The following is an 18,252-nucleotide window of genomic DNA, read 5'->3' on the forward strand; positions in this document are numbered from 1 at the left end:
CTGAGTTCAAATCCAGCCTCAGACACTTGATACTTACTAGCTGTGTGACCGTGGGCAAGCCACTTAAACCCAGTTGCCCTGCCTTCTCCCCTCCTAAAAAAAAAGTACCTGTGTTATGAGGATCAAATGAAATAATATTTGTAAACCATATCACCAACCTTAAGGTGCTAAATCAGTGCCAACAATTATTAAGCAAAATAATATAATAAACTTGAAGGTACTTTATGATAATTGTCATTATTATTCATGGTAAAGAAAAGTTCTCTTTGTGGAGCCCTCCTTTGATAGAGTTTCTGTTGGTGCCTGATCCTGCACCCGGAAGTGCTTCTAAAGATGAAGGTGCCAACAATGCCCTGGCACCATAGCCATGGTGGCACACCGGTGGGGCCTATCGCATGCCAGCCTCGCTCCCTCTTCCTCCAGGCACTGGAGAAAACTGCCAATAGCCAGTCAACACCGACATACCAAGTTTACAGCCACCAGGAGGTGCTCCGATACATGTCGGTCTTTGACCAGAAACTTTGGGAAGCCCTTGGGACTTTAGAAGCATCCCCCAGGAGGGCTGACCCCTCCATGCAACACACTGACAGTGCGGTCATGGTTAGGGTTAGATCTGGAGGTAGTCTTCCCTATAATGCTCTTCACCATAGCGCCAACATTAGAACTGTCTGGCAGCTGAAACCCCACATTAGAATGTGGCTTCCAGGAGAGCCGGACCTGTCTGCCTGTTCTGTGTTCCCAGGGCTGTGCTTGTAATAAAGGCTTCATTTATTTCATGCCAAGGATAGATGCTTCTGAGGCTCCTGGAGACACCCAGACAGGTCTCATCCTAAAAGCATCTGCTCTGCTAACATGGTCCCGTGACTTTGGCCCTGTGCGTGACGTGAGGTGTGAGGTGTGCAGAAACCCAGAGGGTGTAGGGTACATCATTTGTGCAGGAGACCTTGGGTTGTTCTGAGTTGGAGAATAGGGGGTGGTCATGGAATTATCCTGCTAACTGTCACTCTTATGGAGAGACATGACATGTAAAAATAACCTGAAAAGAGAGGAGAGCCTGGCAGGGCGGGGGCAGGAAATGAGCCAAAGAGGTGAGAGTTTGGTAGGATGGTGAAGTCCAGGAAGGCAGCTGGGGAGGGAAGGATGAGGAGAATGCCCCTGCAGGAGGATCAGAGAAGAGCTCCCAGACGTCCACCCTCTCCAGCCAGAGGGACCATGAAGCCTGGGCTGCAGATGTGCTTAAAGCAGACACCCTCATGCTAGCCTCTGTGTTCCATGCCATGTTTGTGAAAGTCTTGGATCATGTCACTGGGGCTGAGGGTGAGGAGTTTGGTAGGTGATGTGGGTGCTTCACTTAACTTGAGAGTTAAACGTTTTTGTCTTCGGATCTTAATTAAAAACACAGAAGTCCTGTGAAGGCAGGATTGCCATCTAGCTCAAGCGCTGCTGAAAGAGCCCATAGACTCGGCTGGGTGATGCATGCCCTGTGCGTCCTCTCCGGATTTATTCTCTGGAGGTCACCGTTCCCTGTTAGGCACAGGATGCTTGGCCATCCCTAGGGAAACAGGTGCCATGACATCACTCCCTTTCTTCCGAGAGAGGGAGGGAGGGAAGGAAGGAGCCCAGGGTGAATTATGCTCCCTCCTCCTGGAGCTGAAGGTGTGGAAGATTGTAAACCCACGCCTGCCTGACATGCTCATGTTTCCTATTTTAGACCTGACTGATCTTCAGATAACAGATGGTGGTACAAGTAATTGGGAAATGGGCAGACCTGTCAAGAAAATATGCTAGATGGGACCAGACGGCGATGCCGTAGCACATAAAGTGTCTCTGAAGTTAGATTTATTAGCTTTCATCAAATAGCAAAGTAAAAGTGTCTGCTTTCCAAAAAAGAGAGTGAGAACACTTTTCACTGGCACATCTTTTCAGAAGTCCTCTTGAGGACAGTGATGAAATATGTTCATTTTAAAAGCAGAACATGGTCAAAGAGTCGTATAAAAATAACACCCGCCAAAAAGCTGGGAAGACCATCCAATTGTACCCTCCAGATTTTCAGAGTTGCTTGGAAGTGAGTAAATGGATGTCAGAGCAGCTGTGTTCACAGGGAGAGTGAAGGATTTCTAGTATTCTAAGTAGAATTGTTAAGTTCTTGCTAAAATGTTCACAAATACAGACAGCCATTTAATTTATTTTAATTCCATTCCACAGGAGGATGAAAATGAAGCAGAAAGAAAAGAGGCCCCCCAGGATCTTAGCCTAGAGCACAAACCCTCCAAGAAGTAGTGGATTCCTGCTCGGCCGGGAACGTTAGCGGTGCACGTTGTAGCGAATAGAGTCCTTGGTGTACAATTTTCTGAACACTCTCAATAAAGCTGTCGAGAATGGGCTCTTGTGCCTTGTCTGGATTTCTTTTCGTGATTCTTGCAGGTACTTCATCTTTTTACGGTCACATTTCCATTACAGAGTTGGCCATTCCCCACTTTTTTGGCATTTTCATCATAATCCAAAGAGCCAGTTGTCCCCTGGAACTGAGAAGCCCTCAGTTAAGCTGTCATTCTGGGGCCAGAGGCCTTCAGTGGCCCAGGCCAAGGGAAATGCCAGGCCTCCTCATGTTCCTTCTTGCCAGGCCCAGATGTTGTCTTCCTGGCGAGATCCTCAAGGGCTCAAGAAGAGAGCAGCCAGCTTTTAAAATGGACTCTGAACACTGATGTCTATGCCTTGATAGGGACATCCATGCCACAGGCTCCCTGCCCTGGGGTGAAAATCCCAATTTTGGCCTTGGCAGTCTCTTCAAAATTTAGCATTTCCTTTAATTGTATACAAACTTTATTCCAAGAAGAGGTCCAGAGTCTGGAGCTAAGTACCTCAGAGCTCACTCAGCCTGACTGCTCAAGAGGCCTGGAACGAGAAAAGCTGATTTAGACCAACTCCCTGACTTCTGGTAGCTAAGGAAACAGGCTCACGAATCGAGGTTCCCCCCACCCCGGGCTGCTCACAGCAGCACATAGCAAAGCTGGGGTCAGCTGCGAATCGAGGGAGGTGGTGAGGAGGAAGGCGTGCACTCCTGGCTGGGCCCTGCCAGCATCCACCCTGCAGCGGCTCCAGGGGCTCTCCAGAAGCAGAGGGTCAGTCCCTTTGGGGAGCAGGGCTGGCCCCGTCCTCATCATTCGGGTAACATTGCATGCCTTCTGCTTGTGGGGATTGTGGTTGGAGTAGGTCACTTTACGTAAGATCCTTCTATTTCAGAGTTTGTAGAGGTCTCTTTGGAAAAATAGCATATCTGCTGCAACACAGGAACCTCTGATCATTCAGTAGGCGTCATGCTAATTTTTTTCAAAACTACAAATTTTCCCAACATTTCAAGGGAAAAGCTGGCTCCTGAATACCATGGTAAGATTTATGAAGAGGCAATACCGGCCAGATGGCTTAGTGGAAGGGCCTGGGTTAAAGTGCTGGACCGTGATCTGGACCATGGCAGCCTGGGCTTCCCCATCCGTATGACAAAGGCATTGGGCTGAGTGAGCCCTGAGGTACTTAGCTCCAGACTCTGCAATTATGTGACCTTGAGTCTGAAGCCCCTGCAGCTCACTGCCTCTCCCTAAAATGACCTCTTGTCCCTCTCTAGTCCAGCTCCAAAGGGTAAAACAATGACAAACTCCAACTCCCCTCTGTCCTGCTTAAAAACAAGGAATGCCCATTTTCTGTTTTCCTGCTGCTTGAGTGTGTTGTGAGACAGTGTCCCTGAAGGAGAGACCAAGGCTTTCGAGCCCGATCCTCTCCAAATCCACGGGGTCGGTGCTGTCTGCCACTTGTGGAGCTCATCTGCGGCCACCCCAATGTCCCTTTACATTGGGTGGCCAGAGAACTGGCCTTGGAGCAGAGAGGACTGAGTCCCTCCTCTGACCAGCCTGGCTGGGTGACCCTGCACGATCCCTGCATGCACCATCACCGAGCATCTTTAAGTGCTCACTCTCCTACAGGCCCCGAGGGTGGCGCTGCAGCAGCTCAATACCAGGGGCCATTACAGGCCCAGTCTAGAGTCAGTGGGTTCTTCAGACTGAACAGCACCATGGAACTCAACAGCTTTCAAAGTATTGTAATCACAGAACTTCCGGAGAGACAATGTATCCATTCAGTTTAGGAAAAGGAGCCCTTTGACTGCAGCTTCATCCTGGGCTCTGTGTCAACACAGAGTGCCACATCCATGGGCAGGGGCTCCTAGGACCTCCCTCCAGCCATCTGGGTGTCTGGGGTCTCCTACTTTCTGCACTCTATCAGCTCCATCCCTTTTCTTCGAGGACCTCTCAAGAATGGCTTATACGTGTGAAAGTTTGGTTTGTTGCCAGCTGCAGCATCATGGCATGTCTCCATCGTTGCTCGGATTCTTCAGAGGTCATGGAACATGGAATAGGTTTTGTGGTAGTGCCACCTGGTAGGAAGAAGATTGGAGGGCCAATAACGGCCCTCCAATTGGAGGTTCAATTGAAAGCCCTGCAAAGCCTCTCACATTGGATCCAGCCTGCCCTTCTCCCTGGCCACAGGACTCTGAGAATGGAGCATGGTCTTTTGGGCCAGGAGGTACATCTTCACATGTAAAGAAAACTCCTGTGTAGAAACTGGAAAATTCATCTTTATCTAATGGAGAGTTCTTTCTTTCTCTCAGCTGGCCAGGAACCCCTGGAGGCCTGGCAGATCACACCCTGTCCCTGGCCATTGGATCACCCTGTTTTTAGGTCTCTAGGCAGGTAGGGGGTGGGGGTGGGACTTTCTTTACCTGAATAACTTGCTCTTCTACATCAGAAAATCTGACCATATAGTGGCCAGTTTGCCAGTGTGGATGTGCTCACTTTGGGGAACTGTCAATTCTTACTTCCAAGTGGCTTCTGGTGTGGGTATGCCCCTCCACTGATACAGGTCCCCATCCCCTAGGGTACAATATTCTTCAGTTGCTGTGATCCAAGTTTGTTGCCAGACTTTGGGTAAAGAGCCAGACTGGTCCCTGGTCGCTGAGCCCCTGGCATAGACCTAGAGAAGCAGGGGCACTGGAGGAGGAAGGGAGATTTAATGATCATGACTTATCAAATACTAGGCCTGCCAGTACCCCTCCCACAAGGGTACAGGAACTTGGGGAGTGGCAGCCTACAGTGTGGGACAGAAGTTATTAAGAGGGTTTGGCAGGAGGGAAGAGTGAGATGTCTAAGATGTGTTGCAGGCCCCAGACTCCCAGCGAAAGCCTGGAAGGGACTTCGGAGACTAGTCCAATCTCCCTATTTGACAGATGTGGAAACTCAGGCCTGTGCAGGTTACATCATTTCCTCAAGGTCACATAAGTGGTTAGGAAGCAAGGCAAGATTTGAACTCCTGTCCTCTGACTTCAAAACTAAACAGAGACCTTTCAGAATGCTCTGACCTTTGGAAGACTATCAGCCAAGCAGTCAGCATTTATTAAGCCCTTTCTGTATGCTAGGCACTGTGCTATTGCCAGGGGCATAAAACACTAATCCTAACCCTAACGATTCCAGAGCTTATGGTCTTTGTTTCAGCAGATAAAGGAATCCAAGGTGATCTGAGGGAATCAAGAGTACTGAGAACTGGGGAGGTAGGAAAGGCTTGGTCCAAGGGCCAGCCAAGTCAAGCCTGGAATGAGGACGAATCCAGAACCAGAGGCCAGGCTTGGAGAGGGAGGGCGCTCTGGGGAGGTTCACCAAGGCCCAATGAGGCTGAAGGATGGCTCCATCCATCACTCCTCTGGGGCCTGTACTCTTGGTCAGAGGCCCTGCTGCTGGCAGAGGTGCTCACGGCCTCAGGCGCACCAGCTACAAGGGCTTCTCTTTGTGAAGAGTGAAGGTTGATTAGAAACTGGCTTTCTTTCACATGACTGAGAGAAGCCATTTTTACCTAGTGATGAAGGAGCCCCAGTTCTCACCTCTGCTGACACCGTGGGGCTGTTAGGGCAGGGAATGAACATCTCTCCATGGGGGGTCGATGTGCACTCATCACCGGCGTCAGCCTCATTATCTGCAGAGGAAACTTGGGGATGAGCAAGTGGCCCGCCATGCGTCTGATTTGTTTTAGGAGAACAATTAATTTCCTTGTTATGGGGCCTAGAAAGAGCAGCCCTGTAAAACCACTGAACCATGAAAGCCATTTCTGCAAGGGCTTTAAATTTGGGAACAGACTCATGAAATTTATAGCTCTGATGAGAGTCTCTTTGCCTGCAGTCAGAACAGAGCCAGATCATTGGTTTCCCAGCAGGCTATCGACGTCTTCAGCGTGCGCTGGGTGCCATTAGGCTCTTCAGAAGACAGCCACCATCCCATTAACATCAGGGAAACTCACCGTGAAGGCGCAGTGGAAGCCTTTTGTCTACACCTGCAGCATGCTAAGGACCCCCCAGCAGCAGAAGGGAGACCCCACTGTCTGTGTCCTCATCTACCCCTCCTTCCACAGAGCCCAAGCTGGGCTGCTGACACAGCTGCCATTTGTGAGCTCTGCACAGTGCTTTCAGAGCCCGAAAAGGGCCCATGGAGGCATCCCAGGTCCATATCAGCTCATACTTCCTTAGCACTTAGAAGTTTATGGTGTACGTGCTTGACAGATGTGGCTTCAGGCATCTGCCATAGGTATTGTTCCCATGACAGATGAGGAAACTGAGGCTCCCTAACCATAATGCCATTTCTAACTTTAATTCCCTCTGGGCCACAAGGCAACCTTTTTACATTTCCCTAATCGATTCCCCAAACCTTCTCATCCCTCCTCAGACTTCCCATGGTTTCCCCTCAGCTGCTAACCCTGTCTTGAGGGCATGTGCTGCAAGTCCCTCCTCCCCTTCCTAGATCACCCAGATGCCTTCTCCTGATGTCTCCCTCTTCACCTCATCCCACATGAAATGACCCTTCCCCTTGCTACAGCAAATTCTCTACATGCACAAGTGATGCCATGGATGGCGTTCTGGGCTAGGAGGACCTGAGTTCAAATCCAGTCTCACTTAGTAGCTGTGTGACCCTGAGCAAGTCACCGACCCTATGCCTGCCTCAGTTTGCTTGTCCATAAAATGGAGATAATTATTATTATAAGGAAACTGAAGAAAATTGTGAATGACTTTGGAAACCTGTAAGTGTTTCTTTCCGCCCTCCCCCACTCTCTCTGTCAGCCTGTCTCTCACTGACCTTCACACTCTCCTTGTTACTGGCTCCTTCATTAATCACAGAAATAGAAGTTTTAGGTTTGGAGGGTGCCCTGGTTGCCATCTGGCCAAACCTGGACATGAAGGCACCTCCCCAGTGACCCACACAAAGCGCACGGTGGAGAGGCAGGAGCCCCCGTCACAGGGCTGCCTTTTCCGGGACAGTTTTCGTTGTCAGGAGGGTTTCTGGACATCAAGCCTAAGTGGCGATTTCTGCCTGTTCCTCCTGCTTCTGCCCTTTGGTGCCAAGCAGTAGAAATCGATCCCTCCTCCAAATGATGGCCCTTCAACTATCTGGACGCAGGTGTCACGGCCCCCAAGTCTTCTCTTCTCCAGGCTCAACGTAGCTGATTCCCTCAACCGGGTCTCATATGCCAAGACCTCCAGGCCCTGAGCCCCTCCCCCCTTCTCCCCTACGCTCATTTGCTTCTCCTTGTGCTTCACTAGAAAGCAGTGCCCGGACCTGAGCGCAGTCCTCCTTCTGAGGCCTGACGAGGACAGAGTCCGGCTGAGCCGTCATCCGGGAAGCTACAGGCCTCTAATTGGGGGCGCCACTGAGCCAGTGGTCCACTAAGATCCTTCTCAAAAGAAGCGCTATCTGGCCGAGCCTTCCCCATCTCCTGTTTGTACAACTTCCTCCAGATCCCCCAGTTGCTGCTGTTTCTGTGGCTGTGACTTGTTCTTGTTGCTATCCTGTTACTATTTGTTGTTACTGTTGCGCCGCCGCTGCTGCTTGTTACTGTTGCCGCCGCCCGTGCTATTTGCTTCTGCTGTTACAATGTCTGTTGCTCTTCTTTGTTGTTGCTGTTACAGTTTGTTACCATTTGTTGTTACTGTTGCCGCTGCTATTACTGGCTGCCGCAGCTCCTTGTTGTTGTTACCGGCGCTGGTTCTGCTGATCCTCTTCCTCATCACTCCCCCGCACCTCACCACAGTCACTCACCTGGTCGTAACTTTGGGTTGAAATGGCCGCTACAAATGCCATCGCACAGACCCAGCCATCCGCTGAGGGGCTCCAGCCTCTCTTCAGTCTGTCATTACCCAATGACCTTCACTGGAATTGATACCTTTGTGAAAAGTCATGTTAGATACTGAAAAGGAAAGAAAGTGTGAAAAAAGAATAAGGCTGAAAGGGGCCTTCGGTGGTGGTGATGGGAGAGGGAGTCATCTGGTCCACTCCCCAGTCTCTGGGCATCTCACCTGCATATTGTGTGTGTGTGTGTGTGTGTGTGTGTGTGTGTGTGTGTGTGTGTGTGGTTTGGAGGGGTTGTCTCTTTCAAATCTCCCAAGGATCCAGGCCTGTAATAAAAGGTATGGGAGGCCCAAGGGCCACGGGCACCACACATCCCATTCCACCCACCATCCAGCTACCCACAAATATAATCAAATGTGAAAGAAAGAGACCCTAGGATCTAGATCTGCAAATGAGTGCCTCTTGTGAGGAGGCACTCACATCTCCTTGAGGAGCCCAGCCCAGTGCAAAGACAAGCTTCCCACAATCCCTCTGGCCAGTGATGCCCTGAAGAGCTGGTGATAAATCTGCCTATTCATCAGCCACTGATCTGTAGTGAGAGAGGCCATGAGGAGTGCCCCGTGTCACCATCCATCTTGCTAAACTGGAGGCTGCTCTGCCAGGTGGGGTGAGGCAGCTATGATTCTGTTCTCTCAGTCACATGACTTCCAGACATCATGCCTGTCCCGCCTTTGGGGCTGCAGTCAGGCCCGGCCATATTTCCGCTCTTCCTGCCACCTTCCATTACTCATGCCTAGATAATTCACCTCTCCTTGACACAAAGGACTTGAAATACAATCTCTTCTCTGTTCGTAGGTCGATATGTGTGTGTGTGCAGAGATAAGCCAGCCCACAATGGGGTGGAAAGCAGAGGCATCTGTCCCATCTCCTTGGGATGAAGAGTAATTCAGATTGGAAGTGCTTTTAGTCTCCTGCTGCTTAGAGAGATGCAGGCCCCATCCCACCACCATATGTCTTTTCTGAGTGCATAATAACCCCGAAGAGTACCCACTCAGGTCCCAGATGGGGGAAAGTCATGGCATTTAAGGCAAAACAGACACTTAGAGGTGGACAGCAGCATTTTGTGAACACTTTAGTGCAAATGATGCTTCTTACCAGGAAATGACCTCAATAGTGCAAGGGAATCATGATGTCACCGATGTGGCCCCACCTCTGAGTATGCAGATTGGAACCTGTCTACACCTGTTTCTGTGCCATTTCTTCCCATGTGCTCCCATAGGACCTCTAGGAGGGAGCCCCCGAACACAGTGGAGGCTGCCCCTGAAAGGGATCCCTCTGACATGCTGGAGCCTCCTCTGGAGGGGATCCCCCAATGCACTGGAGGCCTTCTCTGAAGGGGATCCCCAATGCACTGAAGGCTTCCTCTGAAGGGGATCTCCAATGCACTGAAGGCTTCCTCTGAAGGGGATCCCCAATGCACTGAAGGCTTCCTCTGAAGGGGATCTCCAATGCACTGGAGGCCTCCTCTGAAGGGGATCCCCAATGCACTGGAGGCCTCCTCTGAAGGGGATCCCCATTGCACTGGAGGCCTCCTCTGAAGGGGATCCCCCAATGCACCTGAGGCCTCCTCTGAAGGGGATCCCCCAATGCACTGGAGGCCTTCTCTGAAGGGGATCCCCAATGCACTGGAGGCCTCCTCTGAAGGGGATCCCTAATGCACTGAAGGCCTCCTCTGGAGGGGATCCCCAATGCACCGGAGGCCTCCTCTGAAGGGGATCCCCCAATGCACTGGAGGCCTCCTCTGAAGGGTATCCCTAATGCACTGGAGGCCTCCTCTGGAGGGGATCCCCAATGCACTAGAGGCCTCCTCTGAAGGGGATCTCCCAATATACTGGAGGCCTCTGAAGGGGATCCCCCCTGACACACTGGAGGCCCGTTTCCTTGGCCTCATTCTTGCCCTGTAACTGGCCTATCCTCTTTTCTGGTCATTCATCTCCTGACTACTTCCTCCCTGTAAGTTATCATGGCAACCATGAGGTTCTCCATGATCTTTGGAGTGAGTGGCCACTTGGATTCTTCAGAAGTCAATGTATCATCTTGTTCTCATCCAACACAAAACTCAACTCTGCCTTTGCTAATATAGATATTGTTACTGCCTTCTTGAACTCCCTTCTAGGGCAATCCAGCAGACACTTATTGAGTGCCTCCTGTTTGCTAAGCACCCACATGTTGGGCCCTCAGCCTGGATAGAGCTCAGCATCTGCTGTAGGGGCAACCCAAAACACATGGTGGGAGCCTTAGAGGGTCACAAAACAAAGTGGGATGTGAGGGCTGATGAGGAGGCTGTCACCCATTGTCACAGTGGTGAGGTGGATCAGGGAAGCCTTCCTAGAGGAGGTGCCATTTAAACTGGACTTAAAGAATCAGGATGAGTTCATTTAGTAGGTGAAGATTTGGGGGGAGGGAGAAATGTTTCCAAACATAAGGAATAGAATGAACAAAGTCACAGAGGCAGGAACACATATAGTGAATGTAAGGGATAGGAGCAATTCAGTTTAACTGAGGTATAGAAGGCACAGATTCTCTGGTGGAGGGCCAGAAAAAGGAGCTTGAACTGTCCTTGGTAGTCACTAGGCAGCCATGGAAGATTCTTGAGCCAAGTGAAATGACCAGATTTATATACATGGAAGAAGATTAAATTGTAATGAGGAGAGAGTGCAGGTACTAAGGTATCAGTGGGAAAGGAAGGAGGTGCAGTTTTGGTTTTGGGTTTGTTTGTAAATTCCAGATTGTGGGTGTGGCCCAAGATTCTGGTATTAGAGCAAATTTGTATAGACCCCCCTTCCTGCCCAGACATTCCATGGGTAACCAGGAGTGTATCATTTGGTCTTTCAATAATAGCCCAGTGAGGACTTGTGTATGTCACTGGAGAACTAGTTTCTCCTGAATTCACAAGGTCATGATCAGGGCTTGGCCATAACCCAGGAACCCCATCTGTTGAGGCATTCAAGGGTCACCAGGGCTCACCATCTTGCTTCTGTCACTGCTGTCCATGGGTTTTCCCCCTGGGGAGTCTTTCTCCATTTTACTGATGGACAGATGTGAGACTTAGGTTAAAATATACAGTGACTTGGTACCTATCCCCAACCACCACAAAGTCAGTGGTTGCCAAGTGGGAATGCCCCTTTCCCACCCCAGAGGTCTCCTCCTTTCCCATCGGGTGGCTTGGCTGCACACAGGTTCACTTGTGTGTATTTAAGATAAGATGGAATGCAAAGCCCCCATCCTCAGACCAGATGGAGAATGGCAACCATACTGACTAATGTTTCATGATTTATGAATGGGGGATATTCCTACTTCCTAGAGGCATCTGTTGTGACTCTGCATGAGCTGTCCTGCTCATGTCCTGCATGTGTATTCTCTATGAGCTGGTGACACTCCCATGGCCAAGACCTTCTTTCTCTGGTTCCCCCAAAGAAAACAAATATTTGTCAGTACAGGAGGGCTGCCTCCTCATCCTTTACAGCTGCTGGCACCCAAGCTGTTAAGCACACAGGATTTAATTAATGGATAGACAACATTAGAGATGCAGCTGGACTTGCATTCAGATGAGTTCAGATTTAAGGGGCCAGGAGACAAAGGTCTCCGATGGGCTTCCTTATAAAAGAGGCCAATAAAAGGCAACTGTATTTGCCTGCCTTGAGATTAAAGAGATGCTATTAAAAGCAATTGGGAAGTAATTCATAAGGGAACAAACAGCGAGTTACGCTCATTAAATTAATTTGTCTTCCCAGCCACCCTGCACTCATGACAGGAAAGTAAATTTACCTAAAAATTGAGCTCTTTGCCAAACAGCCATCCACCACATGTCCTGGGGGAAAAGAGTGGCTTGAAGGGGTGGCAGGGGAGACAGGACCTTCAAGCTGCCAGATTTGTGGCTTGGTTGGTCTCTTTGGTTGTATCTTCCAAGGCTGCAGATTAATTGTCTTGTTTTTAGGGGGAGCAAACAATCAGTCAACATTTTTTAGGTGCCTACTAGGTGCAGGGCACTGGGCTAATCTCCAGGGACCCAAAAGGAAACAAAAGGCAATCCTTTCCGTTAAGGAGCTTACAGCGTAATGAAGGAGAAAACATACAAATACACACACAAATATACATTTACACACATACAGATTTGATAAATGACATTAATTAGCAGAGGGAAAGCACCACAAATACGACTTGGGGAAGGCTTCCACTGAAAGATGGGATTTTAGTTGGGATTTAAAGGAAGCCAGAGAGGTCAGGAGATGGAGAAGAGGAGGGAGGATGCTCCAGGCCTGGGGAAGGTCAGAGAAAATGCCCAGGGCCTTGTTCATGCAACAGCCAGGGCCACTACATCCAGAAGTATGTGCTGGGGAGTACAGTGTAAGAAGCCTGGAAAGGTAGTCTGGGTTCTGAGGGGCTTTTGAATGCATCAGAGCATTTTGTCTCTGATCCTGGGGATGATAGGGAGCCATTGGGCTTTATCGAGTAGGGGGGTGACACAACTAGAGCTTCAATCACTTTGGCAGCTGAATGGAGGATGGAGTAGAGTGGAGAGAGACTGAAGCAGGCAGACCCACCAGCAGCTACTGCCATCGTTCAGGTGTGAGGCTGTGAGAACCCGACCTACGGTGCCAGCAGTGTCAGAGGAGAGAAGGAGGCTTATTTGAGAGATGCTGCACAGGTAAGATGGAAAGGTCTTGGCAACAGCTTGTATATCAGGGGTGAGACAGTGAGGAATCCAGGATGATGCCTAGGTTGGGAGCCTGAGGGACTGGGAGGATGGGGGTGCCCTCTACAGGAATAAGGAAGGTGGGTTAGGGAAGGTTTAGGGGGAAAGATAATGAGTTCCATTCTGGACATGTTTAGTTTAAGATGTCTTACTGGATGTCCAGTATGCCATGTCTGGAAGCCAGCTGAAGTCGTGAGATGACTGGGACAGGAAAGATATCTGGGAATCATCAGCACAGAGATAGTAATTGAAGCCATGGGAGCTGATGGAATCACAGAGTGAGCATGGTAGGCCCTGGCATCTGTGACTGCTCAAGGAAGATCTGCCTCCAGGACCCCTGACTGGGTGATGGCAAAGTCTTGTGGTGGGAGAGTGTGAAAATACAGAGAACTTTCCTGTGGCCCTTTTAAGATTCACAGAACTCCAAAGATCACACAGTGCTTGAGTGTCTAAGGCAGAATTGGAATTGAAATAGATAGGAAATGCTTCTCATATTTATATATTATTTCTATATCTGTATAAAATACTTATTTATATAACATATAAGAATATATAAACACATACATATAAAATAGACACAGATATGTGCATACTATATATCTCTACATGTACACACATACAATATACATTATAGATATATACACACTGTATATCTCTACACACACACGTGCATATATATGTACATGTGCATGTGTTTACATATATATATTTATATATACAATTTTGAAAGCTTTAAGTTGTCCAGCTTATCAATGACCTTCCTACAATGTGATGTCAAGAACTGAACCTGAATTGAAAACTATGCTCTGGTTCTGATCTGGCCAGGACAGAATACTATAATCGGTGTCTTCCTGAAAGCTGTTCTTCTCTAACTCGTCTTTAACCAAGACAACTTTGGGTAGGAAAAGTCTTCCATTTGCACTCTGTTGAGCTGGCATTGGACAAGCTACCACAGCTAGTATTGGTCTGGAATAGAAAGGCAGAATGGTGGCCTTGAGAAGACAGGTTCTAGTCCTGTTTCTGACACACTGACTGTAGGACCTTGGACAAGTCACTCAGTGTTCCTGGAACCATCTAAGACTACGTTGCAGAGAAAGTTCTCCTCTTCCTTGGTGAAGAACTGACTTTACCAATAAATTAACCCTGGAAGCAGGTCAGAGGGCATGGTGGTCCCACTCCCCATCCCACCCCTACCGGCTGTGCCCTCTAGGGCGGACCCCCCTATCTATCCTTCGTGGGTCTTGTATGGACTGTTTCAGGCTATGTCCCCATTAGATTGTAGGAAGGAGGCACAGCCTTATTCTGTGACTTGATGCGACCAGCACCATTTAATAACCCAGGCAAGACAGGAAACAAGCTTAGTCTGGCAGACCTTGGCTTTGAAACAATGTTTTGTGATCATAGCTTCTCTTTCTAACGTTAATCAACCATCTCTTTCAGGATTCTTTCTAGACCTTTCCCACGAATCACACTGGCCTGACAGGAAGTCACACTGGCAACTCTGGTCTTTCCCCTTCCCATTTGCCCATCTCCTGTTTTCCATTATCTTCCAAATATCCCCCACAAGGGCTCAGCCATTGCATCTGCTGGTTCTCTCAGGACCTGGGGTTGTTGGTCATCTGGTCTTGGGTATCTTAACTTCATCAAGGACAATGAGGCATTCTCTTACTATATCTCTCCTTAATTACCCTAGGCACCAACTCCCCATTAGTCACTTTTGTTGTCAGCTGGGTGATGTAATGATTAGAGCACTGGGACCAGTCATAAAGACCCAAGTTCGAGTCTAGCCTCAGACATTTCCTATTTGTGTGCCTCTGGGCAAATCCCTTCACCTGTCTGCCCCAGTTTCCTCAACTATAAAATTACCTCACAGGTTGTTGTGAAGGAGGACCAACCAAGGTATTTGTAAAGTGCTTTTACAGTGCCCGGCACATGGGCACTTAATGCTTGTACCCTTCCCTTCCCTCATTGACAGTGCTGAGGCCATCATTCTCAGTAAACCATTCACCCTGTTGTCAATTGTCAGCTTCTTGTGCCCCCCCAAACAGCCATCCCCCCTGTAGCTAACACTCCTCATTTGCCCCATGTGATTCTGGTTGTCCTTGGACTTCCTGACAAACCTCATTTCCCTCTCTGAGTATTTGTTCTTTGGGATTCATTTTTACAGAATGGGGCTCCACATTCTTCCATTCAGCCTCTATTACCTGCCCTTGCTTCTATCTTCTGTGGAAGGTCTGGATCTGCTGGTGGACGCTTGGAGGTCCAAACAGGGCTCCTCAAGCACCTCCTTGTTTTCCTTCATGTCTTTAGAATCTCAGTCTTGAGAGATGCCCATTTCTTCTGTATGGGCCAACTTCTCTTTTTAACGTCAGTTCATGAGATCCTTCCTATCCTTTCACTGAACACTTGAAAGCTGCTGTCCCTGATTCTAGGGTGCATGTTGGGCTTCCCAGCCTTCTTCTCCTTCTGTATTCTAAACTTGGGGAAAGGATTGGCCAATTCCTCCCAAAGTTCCCACCCATCATTTTCACACACACACACACACACACACACACACACACACACACACACACACCAGTTCTTTCCCGTTATTGAGAATTAGGTCCTGAATGCAATTTCTCCTCTATTTTTTTAAACTGTGACTTTTATATTTTAGTCATGTGTCCTTTTGGAATATCCATTCATCTAAAGCCAGTTTCCTCCAGACTGCTGTTGGCTCCTTCCCCTCTTAAAGGATGAAATCCGGATCCAGGCAAGTCAAGAAGATATGAGCTTCTCTGCTCTTGGCAGCATGAGCGAGTGCTCCAGCAGAGGTCTGGATAATTGAAGTCTGTTTGGGTCCCATTTGTCACTGGGCTCCTCTTCGGTTTCTTCCTTCTGCCACACAGGTGGTCTGGAATCTATTTCGAGGGCAAACTTGCCTCTCTTTCTGCCTCCACTGACATCTTCCCAAGCCTGTTCCACCACGCCTTTGCACTCTGGTTCCTGGATTTCCTTACATGAATTCATTCCTTCACTTAGAATGCTCCCCCCCTCCCCGCCCCCGGCTCCTCTCACCTCTCCTGTTTCTTTGGAATAAACTAAACCCATTCAGATCATATTCTTGTTGTAAATTTTAGCCTATCAAGTCTCAGTGATGCCCAGGCAATAAACTTTTCCTCCTTTTGCTCAGGCCTCTGGCCAGAGCTTTGAGTATTTCTGTCTAGACTCTTAAAACTGTGAGTTTTACCCCTGGTTTCTTTTTTGGCTTTTGGGTCTTATGGACTTTGTATGTCTCAGCCTCATTGGGTGTTTCTCCTTCATTATAGCTACTCTCTCCCATGTCCACCTTGGGGTATCTACCCAGTCAGATTTCTTTTATTTTAAAGCCTTTTGCGCCAGTAAGCCTAGCACCTTGGAAGCAAACGTGTATTGTTGTTAACAGCCAGACACAAAGGGTCTGGAAGAACCCCAGCATGAGGAGGTGGGAATCCCAGATGTCAGGGAGAGAGTCAGAGTGGCACCCACTTTTCTCAGCTAACAAAATAAGAAAAATCAATGTCTATTTGAGCACTTTTCCAAGTTAATGGAGAAAAAATTATTTCTTTGGGAGTATTTTAGCCAAATAAAAACTCCTCTTTACTTGTTGATGGAAGGGCATCATCAGATATTTCTAGGGCAAAGGGTTTCAGCTGTCCCAGAGTGTACCAGAACACTCCCAATCACAGTAAGGAGCCCTGGATCCCACTTTAGTCAGAAATTAGGGAGTCTGGACTTGTTGATTCAATTCCCTTATAATTACCCTGAAAGGACCAAAGCAAACAAATGGGAAAACAATCGGTCTGCATACACTAAGCAGGGAGAGAAAAGCAAATAAACCCAGCTGGTTTAACTGAGGAAAATAAGACCCGAAGGCCTCTGGAGAGAGAGAGAGAGAGAGAGAGAGAGAGAGAGAGAGAGAGAGAGAGAGAGAGAGAGAGAGAGAGGGAGAGAGAGGGAGAGAGAGAGAGAGTTTGGCTTGGTGTGTGAACAAGCTTTTCCTCCATTCCCATGATAACATTAGTGACATCCCAGAGTGGACAGAAGACAAATGATAACATCAGATTCTGTAATGAAGAAGTCTTTAGTGCTGATGTGACCAGGGACTGAAATAGTGGCTTGTCCAGTGGTTCTTCAGCCTACATGTGTCCATTGTACACCCCCTCCCCACCCCAGCTCAGCCCTGTGACACCAGCAGAACACTCCATTCCATCTCCCGAGTGTCAGCCTTGAAAATGTTTGAAGCCAGGTCTCATATCCACCCCTACCAACCTTAAGTCAAATATCTTCCTTTGCCCCTTAGGTGTCTGTCTCCCTTTGAATGCCACCCAACTTATCAAAATCCTTCCTCAAATGGGGTCCTTGGAACTGAACCAGAACTCTCCATGTGGTATTACCAAGGCAAAATACAAGGGTCGTTCTCAGAGAGCCAGTGTGGGAGAATGAATAGAGAGTGGCCTCAGTGTTAGGACCACCGACCTTCAAGTCCTGACTCTGACACAGACTGGTTGTGTGTCCCTTGCCAAGTCATGGCAGTGTCCCAAGTTCAAGCTACTCTCCAAGGCTTCGGAGAAGGTGCAAGGGGGCATTGGTACAAGTGCCTTCCTAAGAGCTCCCTAGGTCCAGTGCCTATCCCTGGAGCCTCCACCTTCTGCTGTGTCATGGCTGTCTAGCCTCCACCATCTTCTTCTTTTGGTATTCAGTTACCTCAGAGTGGTTAGGAAACCAGCTCCTGGTGGGGAAGGTGTGTTGTGATGAAGCTTAAATCAGTTGTTGACTGTATGTCTAGAATAAGAGTGGAATCCTCTATGAGAGGCTAGTATCCTGGGGGATCTAGAGTGCCAGTCAGTGCCTTTGGCAGCTAGTGAGGGTCTAGGGGGGTGGCTCCTTGGAGGACTGGTTTTACCTCTAGGGGGAGCCTTAGTTTGTGGAAGTGTGAGGAGGGTGGAGATTTAGGGAAGCCAGAGATTGAAGAGGATGTGACTCACCAGTAGGACTGGCAGCCCTGGGTCCCCCTGTGCCCACAATGAGGGATTGCAGGAGCTGGAGCCAGAGGAGCCTGAGTTCTGGCAGCTGATATTTACTGTTAATTAATTTACTCATTAATTATTCTTTGGATCTGGCCATCCAACCAAATTTGAACCAGTTTTTCTTTAGGTCCACACTGAAGCAGTCTCTTAAATAGCTATTGGGGCCATGCTTCTTTTGAAAGTGTGACTAGGAATCCTTTCACTTTGGGCAAAAACTGATTCAGGGTGGGGTAGCCAGTAGCAATGGTGCAGAAGATAGTCTGATTCTAGGGGCAGCCCTGGTAGCAGGGCT

At 48.7% G+C, this 18,252-nt stretch overlaps 1 protein-coding gene across 2 annotated transcripts in view; it reads left to right on the plus strand.

The window, feature by feature from the left end:
* The window catches only part of PHF14 (PHD finger protein 14), a 174,348-nt gene extending 171,965 nt beyond the window's left edge, over nucleotides 1–2,383 (plus strand). For both annotated transcript variants that reach the window (XM_036759514.1, XM_036759516.1), the window contains one exon: nucleotides 2,206–2,383. In XM_036759514.1, coding sequence (XP_036615409.1) covers nucleotides 2,206–2,280 — 75 coding nt within the window. In that variant the 3' untranslated portion in view covers nucleotides 2,281–2,383. The remainder of the gene's footprint in view (nucleotides 1–2,205) is intronic.
* Nucleotides 2,384–18,252: the final 15,869 nt, after the last annotated feature.

Source organism: Trichosurus vulpecula, chromosome 5 (genome assembly GCF_011100635.1).
Source record: "Trichosurus vulpecula isolate mTriVul1 chromosome 5, mTriVul1.pri, whole genome shotgun sequence".
Lineage (NCBI taxonomy): Eukaryota > Metazoa > Chordata > Mammalia > Diprotodontia > Phalangeridae > Trichosurus > Trichosurus vulpecula.